At 31.6% G+C, this 13,072-nt stretch overlaps 1 protein-coding gene across 1 annotated transcript in view; it reads left to right on the top strand.

The window, feature by feature from the left end:
* Positions 1-13,072, top strand: part of ELOVL4 (ELOVL fatty acid elongase 4) — a 59,218-nt gene that overhangs the window by 27,896 nt on the left and 18,250 nt on the right. Inside the window, exons 2-3 of the mRNA XM_074237382.1 lie at positions 2,781-2,968; positions 5,608-5,688. Coding sequence (XP_074093483.1) covers positions 2,781-2,968; positions 5,608-5,688 — 269 coding nt within the window. The remainder of the gene's footprint in view (positions 1-2,780; positions 2,969-5,607; positions 5,689-13,072) is intronic.

The following is a 13,072-nucleotide window of genomic DNA, read 5'->3' as shown; positions in this document are numbered from 1 at the left end:
AGGACTTGCTATTTGAGTCATGGAGGTAGTGAGGAACTGGATTTTATCGAGTAAGAGGAAGAGAGACCTGGTCAACAATTTAGGAGAATCACTTTGACACCTGTATGTAGGATGGTTTAGAGTGAGGAGAAATGAATAAAGGAAACTAATTAAAAATTTTCAAATAAAATGTATTGGAAACTTGAAATATGGTAAAGACTGTGTTGAGTAGAGAGAAGGGGACATATGCAAATGTAGTGGTACAGAATTAGGAGAAGTAGCAATGCATTAGGTATGTGGAGTGTGATAGAATGAAGAATTGAGGATAACACAAGATATTGAACCTAGATAACTGGGCAGATGGTAATGCCCTTGAAAGCAATAAGAATATTCAGGAGAGTGATGGAATTGGTGGGAAAGATAATAACTTATGTTCTGTATATGTTGAGTTTGAGATATTTCTAGGATAGCCAAGTCAAAATGGCCAGTAAGTAGTTGTATTATAAAACTGGAGTTCAGGAGAGAGATTTGAGCTGGATGAACAGATTTGGGCATCCTTTATATGAATATGATTATTGAACTTATTGGAGCTGATGAAGTCATCAACTGAGAGAATCTAAAGGAAAAGAAAATTAGGGGCCATAGCAGAATCTTGTAATACACTAACAGTAGTTAGTGTAGGCATAACTTGGATGAAGATTCAACAAAAGAGCTTGAGTGGGAGCAGAGGAGAATCAAAAAAAAGTAGTCATGAAAACCTAGACAGGAGAGAGTATTCAGGATATGGCCAACAATGTTTATTGCTTCAGAAAATTAAAAAAGATGAGGTCTGAGAAGAGTATTAAATTTAGCAATTAAGAGATCATCAGTGACTTTGGAAGGAGACCCAATCATAAATTGGTTTTTTAAGAAATTTGGTTGACAATTTTTAAAAAGTTATTATGTAATTTTGCTATCTCTTATACTTTACTTTTTTCCTTAAGGATATGATTTCTCTCTCTCATCACATTCAACTAACAGACTGTCTTCTGTGGGGAGTGGGGGGGGAGGAGGGAAGTAAGATTAGGGGAAAATTGTAAAATTCAAAATATATAAAGAAATTTAAAAAGAGGAAATTTGGTTGAGAATAGGAGGAGAAATATGTTTTTATTAATAATTGCATAATAGGTTTCTTCCATAATCCTGAGCATTTCATGGATTGTAGGCTTCAACTCACTGCCAGATGGGTATATTTCTCAAAGAAGTTCTAAAAATGTTGCTTAATATGAGAATATATAGATATCATTTATATAAAACTCTAAGATATGCAAAATGCTTTTCATCTTTTGACATTTTATATATACCAATAAATTCTCAGATTTCCTGTTACTTGTGATTAATCTACCATTTATTCTAATCCTATCTGCTTTTCAATGTTACCCTTTACAAATTTTCTTGTCCACAATTATTGGTAATTGTGGAATCTTTTTACATGGGAAAGCAAGTAATAGGTGCAAATATACTACAACATATCTCCATTCTCCTTTGGGTCACCTGTAATCTTCTTCAAAGATTGTAAAATTTTAGTCATGTAGTAACATTAGAAAAAATACTGGTGTTAGAAAGTTAGGTTTGTGTTTTGGAGACAATATGGGTAAACCTGAAAACACACACACACACACACACACACACACACACACACACACACACACACACACACACTCTCTCTCTCTCTCTCTCTCTCTCTCTCTCTCTCTCTCTATATATATATATATATATATATATATATATATATATGTATTGCTCAATATAATTCATTATTTTCTTCTTTCTTTTTAGTTCTGAGTCCTTCTCATGGCTCATCTTCAGCTTCTATCTAAGATAATTATAGTTAATGGATTAATTCAAGTTTTTAAAAACTTTTTTTAAAGATTATCTCTGAATCAACCTTTTTTATTAATGTCCTATGGGATCCTGGTTTTGGTGATAAATAGATATTTGGAGCTCTTTGATTAGAAAGGTGCTAAATTCCTTTCTGGAATTTTAAAAAATTCATTCTTTTTGTGTTTTAGGGGGAAAAATGTTCAAAACCGGACATAATAATGGCAATTTCTGTAAAATTATAGGCTATAGGCTTAGAACGGATTTTGAGATAATCTCTTGTCTACTTAAATTTTTTCATATATAATTCATCCTAAAAGTATAGTTTAAGTCTCAGTATAGTTTAAGTCCTAAAAGTATAGTTTGTCTCAAACATAATTTGTCTTTTAAGTCTCAAGTGAATGACATTCAGTAATTTTTCTTTTTAATGGATCCATTATATTTTAGAACTCATAGTTAACAGTTTTTCCTAAATTCATTCTTATTTTACATACATCCATTTTTCTCTAATCATAGACTAAGAGACTAGTTTCCAATGATCACTAGCAATGCATTTTTAATAGTTGTAGTAATCTCTCCTTAAAAAATTCATGCCTTAAGTATATTCTTACTACTTTAATTTTTCATCTAGTACCTAACTCAAAAGCCTTTAGTGTGCTTTGTTACTTTCTTCTGTGATTTTGAAGTGATTTTGAAGAGAAGACAGGATAAAAATTTTTATATAGATTACACAGCCACAAATGATTAGAAAGCCTTTATCAGCTTTAGAATTAATAAATTCTTAATATGTCGGACTTAAAGTATTGTATAGTACTTTACTAAAAATCACTATAGCTTAAAATCAGGTAAATGGTTTTTTTTAGTTTGAGTTTAAGATGTAATAAAAATGGAATTTTACAAAGTTTTAAAGTAATTTTTGATTTTTTTTGTTCTTTTCCTAGATAAACGTGTTGAAAACTGGCCTCTGATGCAATCTCCAATCCCTACATTATGTATAAGTACTCTTTATCTCCTCTTTGTGTGGTTGGGACCCAAATGGATGAAGAACAGAGAACCCTTCCAGATGCGTTTAGTGTTGATTATCTATAATTTTGGAATGGTTTTGCTTAACATGTTTATTTTCAAAGAGGTATGTTTATTAGGTGTCTATATAATAACCCCAGTGGCTAGAGAAATTTAACCTATAAAAGTCTAATTAGCTACTTTATATCTGAAGATAATTGTTAATTACCATTAAAGCTAATCTAATGTTCTGGACATTTTTAGTTCTTCCTTGATCTTCCCTAATCATTAATGATCTCACATTGCACTCCCTAATGCATTATATAACATTGGATATTCTAATGATCTATGTTGGCATCTTGACTCCATACTGGATTATAAATTCCATGAAAGAAGAGACATGTTTTATTTAACTTTTTTAAACTCTTTCTTAGCATGGTAATCTGTTCACAAAGAATCGTAGAACCTCAAAATAGTAAAGGATCTCAGACAATTGATCTGTCTTCAATTAAACTTACTAATTCCCCAAATATTTATTCTTTTCTTTTCTTTTCTTTTTCTTTTTTAAGTTTTTGCAGGGCAAATGGGATTAAGTGGCTTGCCCAAGACCACACAGATAGGTAATTATTAATAAGTGTCTGAGGCCAAATTTGAACTCAGGGACTCCTGACTCCAGGGATGGTGCTTTATCCACTGCGCCACCTAGCTATCCCCTCTACAAGTATTTATTAAGCCTTTTGTGATAGATGCTGGTAATACAAAGACAGAAATGAATCTTTGCCCTCCATGAACTTACAGTCTGAGGGAAAGCAGCTTTCAAATGTACAACATATTACAAAATGATTACAAAGTAATCAAAAGGGACCATAAACAAGTGCAATTAATGTGTGTACTGATAATTTCTTGGGTTTCCTTGTCTACCAAAAATAAAATGGTATCAGAACATTTTTAATATTGCTTTAGATAATGGTATCCTAAAATTATTTGGTGTTATTAATTACAGTTCTCACAAATATAATTATTTAAGCTTTAATGTAATATGCTAAAATCGTATTTGAATCCTGTGAAATTAGTATATGGATCCTATGAAATATTATGAAAGTTTACATTTTAAGTGCTTATCAGAGAGGGATCATACTTGACATGTATTTTCTGACACCAGACACAATACATAGTAGGTGCTTTGTTGATTGAATGCTTAAATGAATTGATGTGGTTATGGTAATGGTATAGAAAGTCTAGGAATCAAGGTGCCTTTAGATCATAGTCATAGAATTACAGATTAGAAGCAGGAAAGAAGAATTTTTGGAGTTTACCTAGTTTAATCACTCATTTTACAAAGGAATAAGTCGGTGTTCAGAAAACTTAAATTCATCTTGTGTTTTGGAGATGCTCACAACACCAAGTATCATCATTGTTATCATCATTATGGTTAAATTAAGAAACATTCTCTTTTAGGAAGTGACATTTGAACTGAGCCTTGAACAATGAATATCAATATGCAGTTGTGAGGATTTGGGATTGGAAAAGGAAGGGGCAGCTGGGTGGCACAATGGATAGAGCACCATTCTCTGGAGTCAGGAGGACCTGAATTCAAATCCAGCCTCAGATACTTAATAATTGCCTAGCTGTGTGACCTTGGACAATTCACTTTACCCCATTGCCTTAAGAAAAATTTGAAAAGGAAAAAGAAGAAACTGGAAGCAAGAGGACCAATTTGGAGGCTGTAGCACTGGTATAATAAAGATAATAGTAACAGCTATAGAATTTGCTATGTGGCCAGGCATTGTGCTGACTGCTTTATAAATATCATCACATTTGGTCCTCATAACAACCCTGGGAGATAGTTGCTATTATTGTCCTCATTTTACAAGTTAGGAAATTGAGGTAAATAGGTTAACTGACACAGCTTGTAAACATCTGAGACTAGATTTGAGGGCATATCTACCCTGATTCCAAACTAGGCCCAACTAACTGCCCCTTTAGGTGAGAAGTCTAAATGAAGATGATAGCTTTATAAGTAGAGAGAAACAAGGGAAGATTAAGACATCTTGTAGAGGTAGAATTGACAAGATTTGGTCACTGATTAGATATGAGGAATGAGAGGGAAGGATTGAGGATGATTTTTAGGTTAAGAGCTTGGTTACTGGATGAATAGTTATGCCTTAGGTAGAAAGAGAAGTTAGGAGGAGTAGTTTGAAAATGGGAGATGGAGGAAAGGGAGATGAATTCTACTTGGATATTTGAGTTTGAAATGGAAATACCCAGATGTAGGATTTAAAATCCAGAGTGTGGTTAATGCTTGATATGTAAATTTATGATCCATTTGCAATTCAAGAAACTGACCATAAAAATCTACAAATTAAACCCTTATTAAGCACCCATTTTATATAGAGCACTATGTTAGTCCTTGCTAGAAATATAAATTAGACATATTTGCTTTCCATTTTGCCACCATGATTTGTTATTTCCTTTCTGTTCTTGTATTTTCTAGCCCACTGTGCAATTTATTGAAAATAGCCTAGAATTTTCTCCTCTGTATTCCTGTCTTTGAAACTTTTTTTAACCTGCTAGAACAAAAGCTTGCTTTATATCTGTCTGCCTTCTTTCTTAACTTTTAATATTTTACTATATATTTTAGTTTAATGTCTTTAATCCTTAAAAAATTGTATTTTTATGCATTTACAAATTATTACACATATTAATATACTTTTAATGTTGAAACTGTTAAAATTTTAATGTAAATATATATCCTTTTTTTTCTAGCTATTTTTGGCATCAACTGCTGCAGGATATAGCTATGTTTGCCAGAGTGTGGATTATTCAGATGATGTGAATGAAGTCAGGGTAAGTAGATTTAAGGTATTATTGATCAGTAATATTCTCAAGTAAATGACTTAACTTTATATTCAGCAATCTAATTTAAAACACATTTTAATGTTATAGTGAATTTCTATTTCAACAGTATTTCTCTAAGTAAATATAGTAACATATATGTGTATGTACATATGGTTCTAAGCATATACTAAAAATTATATTTATGTGTGGTCAGTTTTCATTGCTTATCCTGTGAACTATTTGTAGTTTATTTTATTGATCAGAAAAAGACTTTGAAGTATTGGGAAGGACAATTAAGTAGAGTTTTGTTGAAAAGCTAAGTCTTGAGCATTGTCGATGTAGTGATACTTGAGAGAATTATAACACACAATAAACTAATTACATGCTCATTATTAAATATACATATTTGAAAAGAAATCAGTGTTCTCCCACCCAAAGCATATTGATAACATAGTTAAATTCTTTGTTATAAACCATTTAAAATTATTCAAATGCATTCATGTTCATAAATTTTATGTGTTTTGGTTCATACCTGTGATTTCATTGATGTGGAGAACTTCTATCACCGATCTGCATTTCATCTGTAATTTACAGTGTTGTAGCATTGCCTAGGCCATGAAGAGATTAAATGACCTAACTATAGTCAGAAGCAATGTATAGTTCAGAAGCAAGGCTTTAACATAGGCTCTTCTTAGAGTCTAGCCTCTATCCAATGCTGATTCTCTAAAATACATAGAATAAAAAATTGTAGAGATTGAATCAATTTAACATAACTGTTCCTTTTTATTTGCTATTTTCATATCTATGCCATTAAAATATTGTTATGCCTAGAATAGGATTAAATGAGTAGTTTCTTTGTTTTTATTATCGCTAACCAACAAATATTGCTTCAGATAAGTATGTTTGAGAAAGAAAAGTTTCTAAAAATATATTAAGTGATTAGTATAACCCTACACTTGAAGTAGTTCTCTTTTAATCTCCTAAAGTTTTAGTGACCTCTAAAAATCAGCTTTTAGAATGGACTTCATGAATTTCTTCGATAAAATGTCTTCATCAACAGCACACATGGTCTTGGTCAAGATTTCCTAATCCAAGCCAGACAGTGGACCCAGTGAAGAAAATATCAGCATTATAATGCTAGACAAAAACCCAATCTTTTCTTTCTTTTAGGCAGACAATCACATTCTTGTTTTATTGTTATTGCCAAGTGTTGGCAAAACTCTGAAGTATTTTATTTATTGTTATTTCACAAAAATAACATCAAGCACTATACCTGGTATTTTTCCCTATTTGTTAAACAAGGAGACTTGAATATCTCATTGGGCATTTATGTTTTCAAAATAATTCATTATATCCTTCAGTACAATTACTATTATAATTTAAGCAATTGAATTATTTACATTTCTTGCTGATTGGGACTGTAAATAAATGTTAGGGCCCTGGTTGTGCAAGCAAGAATTAATTGGATTAGGACTGCTTCACTTTAACCACAGTGATTTAAGGAGTCATTTACTTTGTCCAATAGATAAATTTTTAGATTTTTAAGAGGAGTAAAGACCTTTGGTAGCAATTTTTTTTTAATTTGAAATTTTTTTTATTTTATATATTTTTTGCAGGGCAATGGAGTTAAGTGACATGCCCAAAGTCACACAGGTAGGCAATTACTAAGTGTCTGAGGCCAAAGGTACTCAGGTACTCCTGACTTCAGGGTAGGTGCTCTATCAACTGTGCCACCTAGCCTCCTGTAGCAAAAGTTTTGAGGAAAAAAAATTTTTTTCTTTACTTATTCTTGCATGATTCTAAGTCAGTAGACTAGGAGTAGGAAGATACAGATAGATCACATTTCTATTTATGAAACAAATTATAAATACTGATTTTCCAGCTTACCTATATTTTAGATCTTAGGTTATAGGCTCTAGAATTGGAAAGGATCTTAGAATACCTAGTTGCTTATGAGGAAACAAAGTTTCAAAAAAAGAGAAATGATTTTGGTTAAAGTTACCTAGAATTTGAATTCAGGTTCTTTGACTCAAAACTCAGTGCTCTTCCCAATACACCTTTCCATGATGGAAATTCATATTGTAGAATTTAAACTCCTTGAAATCATTTTGTCTTTGTATTTCCAGCACCTAGCCAGTATAGATGGATACATGGTAAGAACTTAAATAATCGTTTATTGAACTGAGTATTTATATACATTAGTAAGATAAGAATTCCATTTTTCTTCCTTAAAAGAGCAGTAATGAATTATTCTGTTCACCACACAGACCTGACAACTTACCCTTTCCCCAATGCTGCAGTGGTTGAGTTATACCAAAATAAGTAGAATAAATGTATTTACCCTTGAGGAGTTTAAAGTTTTGTTTGAGGAATGGAGGGCAATGCCATCATAGAACAATGGTTAAGAACCCCCATAATCTAAGTTATATTCCTCAGTTAATAGACAGCCTCAATTGGAGTGTTTAATAAATAAAATCAAGGAGTCAACTTACACACTGTATTATTTTTAAGGCACATTTTTTTTTACTTTGTTCATTTAATTAATTAATTTATTTTCACCTTACTTTAATAGTCTTGTGGTAAAAGTAAACATAACCCCCATGCTCCCACAAAAATAGAGAAACCTCAAGAAAAATAAAGTGAAGGGGAAAAAAGGTTTCTTTATTCTGGGTTTAGATACTATCATCTCTGTCTCTGGGATGGATTACATTAGAGAAATTGCTTCAGTATTTTTTTTCCCACAGTTGCTATTGCTAACTGTATTTCCTTCCATCCTATTCCTCTCCATCTCCCTTTATTTTTTCTCTCTCCTTTTACCCTGTTCCTCCTGAAAAGTGTAGTGTATCTGACTATCTTCTCCCATGATCTTCCCTCTCTTCTATCACCTACATTCCTCCTTTCCCTCCTCTGTCCCCTTTCTCCCAACCCTTTTCTCTCCATTTTCCTCTAGGGTAAGATAGATTTGAATATGCCATTGATTGGGTATATTATTTCTTCTCTGAGCCATTTCCAATGAGAATGAAGACTCATTCATTCCCCCTCACCTTCCCCCCTTTCACTCCATTGCAAAAGTTTTTTATTGTCTTTACATAAAATATCTTAGCCCCTTCTACTTCTCCTTTCCCTTTCTTCCAGTACATTCCTTTCTCACCCATTGACTCCATCCTTATATATTATGTCTTCATATTCAGCTCCTTCCTGTGCCTTGTCTATATATGCTTCTTCTAACTGCTCTAATAGATGAGAAGATTCATATGAAATATCAGTATCATCTTTCCATGCAGGAATAAAGCAGTTCAACATCATTAAATCCCTCAAAATTTACCCTTCTTGTCCACCCTCTCTATGTTGCACCTGAGTCCTGTACTTGAAGATCAAACTTTATGTTCAGCTTTGGTTGCTTAAATAGGAAAGTTTGAAAGTCCCCTATTTTTTTGAATTTCCATCTTTTTCCTTGAAAGAGGAGGTTCAGGGGCAGCTAGGTGGCACAATGGATAGAGCACTGGCCCTGGAGTCAGGAGTACCTGAGTTCAAATCCTGCCTCAGACACTTAATAATTATCTAGTTATGTGGCCTTGGGCAAGCCACTTAACCCCATTGTCTTAAAGACCAACAACCTTAAAAAAAAGAAAAAGAAGGTTCAGTTTTGCTGGGTAGTTGATTCTCAGTTGTAATCTAAGCTTTTTTGCCTTCTGGAACATCATATTCCAAGCCTTTGAGCCCTTAATGTAGATGCTGCCAAATCTTGTGTAATCCTGACTGTAGCTCCACAATATTTGAACAGTTTCTTTCTGGTTGCTTGTAATATTTTCTCTTTGACTTAAGAGTTGTGGAATTTGGCTATAATATTCTTAGGAGTTTTTTTTATTGGTAGATTGCCTCAGTTTCTATTTTGCCCTCCGCTTCTAGTATCTCAGGACGATTTTGCTGGATTATTTCTTGAAAAATAAATTCTAAGCTGTTTTCCTCGTCATGACTTTCTGGTAGTCCAATAATTTTTAAATTATCTCTTCTGCATCTTTTTCTGGGTCATTTGTTTTTCCAATGAGATATTTCACATTTTTGGTCACTTCCCTCCTTGTCTCCAATAAGAGCCCTTAGATTAGACCTATACCTCACAATATCTTACTGGCAGTTACTGAGCTGCCTGGTATCATGTTTTCAGTGAAGTTATTTGGATGATTCAAGGTGTTGCTTGTGTTTTATTGAAAAGTTATTATTTTGTGGTCAAATTTTATCTTTTGAGGATCCCCGGCTCTACTTCCTCAACCTTCAAATGAAAGTATATATTAAATAAGGTAAAATATGGAAATGATTTTTTTCTATTTCATATTAGTGTTTGTATTACATTTTAAAGGTTGAAAAATAGTTCTCAGTTTATCTTCACAACAATATTATGAGGCAGATGTTGCCATTATCCCCATTTTATATATATATATATATAAAGACAACTGTTGAGTGACTTGCCCAGGGTCACACAGCTAGTAAATATCTCAGGCAGGATTTAAATCTGTCTTCCTGACACTAGCTCCAGCACCCTAACCACAGTGATACCTACCTTCCTCCTGAAGGGAGACACTGTAATTTTTGTTTTTGTATACTTAAATGGAGAAATAGTTAAGAAGTTTTTATTGACCTCAATGTTATAAAAATTATTATGAGTATTTGTGGAAAAGATTTAAAATTAAACGAAGACTAATATTGTCCTAATGAATGCAGAGGCCTAATAATAGTAAATACTTTTATAAAAAAAATGACAGCAATGAAATATATCACAACTTTTGGGATATAGTGAAAACAGTCAGTAGAAAATATCTTTTCAAATAACAAAATAAAAACCAGATAAATGTATTAGCATGCAAATAATCAAACTAAAAAAGTAACAAATCAAAGCTAATCCTAAAAAGTAGAAATTTTGAAAGTCAAAGAAGAGATTAATAGATTTGAAAACAAAAAAACCATTGAAATTACAGATAAAGGTAGGAACTGTCTTTTTGGAAAAAAATTAATGACAGACATAGTATTAGATAATTTGTTTTTATGAAGGAAAGGAAACAAAATTACCAAATTCAAAATTGAAACAGGAAGATTCACAATAGATGAAAGGAGCAGAAGGAGGTGTTATAAACTATTTTAATGAATTGTATGCCAACAGTGCTAGCAATTTTAATGAAATCGATGTATAGTTATAAGATTATATAATCAGATTACTAGAACAAGAAGGAATTAAAATAGTCTAATCTTGGAAAAAGAAATTGAACAAAACAAATTAACTCCCAAAGAAAAATCCCCCCAGACCCAAATGGCTTAGAATCCTACTAGATTTCTTCTAGAAGTCAAATATAGTTTTGACACTCATACATTAAAGAAATAAAAGAGAAAAAAATAAAACTATGGGTCAATAACTACTGAATAGCAATGCAGAAATGGAATAAAGAATTAATAATGAATTAACTGTGATATATTTAAAATATTAAACACCATGATCAAGTTGAATTTGAACCAGAAATGAAGGGTTGGTTCAAAATTGAGAAAATTATAACCATTAAACAATATTAATAACAAAGACAATTTTAAAATACCTGATTATTTCAGTAGATAGAAAAATAAAGGAATAAAATTTTTGACAAAATATAACATTCATTTATGTTAAAAAAGAGTAAAAGTCATAGAACTTATTTGACCTTTCCTTAATTAGGCAAATAAATTCTCTATAATGGAGACACAATTGAGGCCTTTCTAAAAGAATGGGGTAAGGCTAAATAGTCACTTTTATTACTTCATGTAGTTATAGAAATGCTTGCTATTGCAATAAGAAGAAAATGGGCATAGACAAAGAAGAAACAAAACCATGTTTATGTAATCTTAGAGAATATACTAAATTTAATTTAATAAATTTGCAAGACAAAATCTGAAAAAATTATTAATCTTATGAATATTGCTAAGAAGACACAGGTTGAAGACTTAAAAATGAAATTCTGATCAAAACAACTATGGAATGTATAAAACATGTGGAAATTTGGCACCCAAAATGCATCCAGATTTTATATGAATACAAGTATAAAACACTCACAGAACTAAAAAAATCCAAGTAATGGGAGAGAAAAATAACTGTTCATGGTTGAATTGTGCTAATATGATCAAAATTAGAATACAATTAAAATTAAGTTACAGATTTGTTGCCATTCTAGACAACCAAATGATTTTTTATAGAGTTAGACAAAATAATAATAAAATTCTTTTGAAGGAAAAAAGGCAAAGAATGTCAAAAGAAATGATTAGGGAAAGTAGTAAGTTTGCCTAGATCGCAAACTACACTGCAAAATAATAATAAGAAAAATCATTTGGAACCAGTAAGGGTTCTGTATTTGACAAAAAATGCTGGGAAAACTAGAAAGCCTTCTGGTAGAGATTAGTTTTAGACCAGTGCCTTAAACCATATATTACAATGAGCTCAAAATAAACATGTCCTAAATATAAAAATATATTATGAACAAATTGGAAGAGGAGTGGAGACAATTTTTATAACTTTGGATAGGGAAGAGTAGTTAACAAAACCAGAGAATGGAGAGACTTATAAAATAAGAATGAACAATTTTATGTACATAGCATTGAAAAGCTTTTTTACAAACAAAATTAGTACCCTTATGATTAGAAAAGAAACAATTAACTGGGAAAATATTTGTACCAAGATTTTCTAATAAACATCTAATATCCAAAAGCTATAGAAAAATGATTGCAATGAATAAGAATGAGAGCCTTTTCTGAATTGATCAATAGATAATTGGTCAAATTTAAAGCATGTTCAATATCAACAATAATAAAAGCAATTTCCTCAATTGTGAAAGAAGGGGATTGGAATAGTTGACTTCCAAGGTTCCTTCTAACTCTAAATGAATGATTCTAAATACAAATGTAAACAACTTTGACATTCAGTATTCTCATATTATACTCATAAGATTGGCAAAAATGACAAAACAGGTAGTAGGGGCTCCTAATGATAGGATAGATACCCTAATTCACTGTTGGCAAAACAATATATTGATCAAACTATTCCTTATAGCAAAGTGAAATGATATTCCAAAAGTCACTTAACTGTACATACCCTATTACTCCAAAGAGGTAAAAAAACTGAAGGCAAGGAGGGATGTGCATACAAATATTTATAGCACAGTTTTTTAAATTGTAACAAATAAATGGGGAAAAGTTTATATTTCAATATTCGGGAATAACTAGATAAACTGTTACATATGAATATAATGAAACGTGTGCTGTAAGAAATACAAGCAGGATGAATTCAGAAAAGCCTTTAAGTGAACTGATGACTAGTGAAATGACAAAAGTAGAACAATTTTGCAATGACTCTATGATAATGTAAAGAAAAACAACTTTG

The sequence above is a fragment of the Macrotis lagotis genome, chromosome 5 (assembly GCF_037893015.1).
Source record: "Macrotis lagotis isolate mMagLag1 chromosome 5, bilby.v1.9.chrom.fasta, whole genome shotgun sequence".
NCBI lineage: Eukaryota > Metazoa > Chordata > Mammalia > Peramelemorphia > Peramelidae > Macrotis > Macrotis lagotis.
Note: the sequence above shows the minus strand (reverse complement) of the source record. Positions and strands in the feature narration are given on the sequence as shown.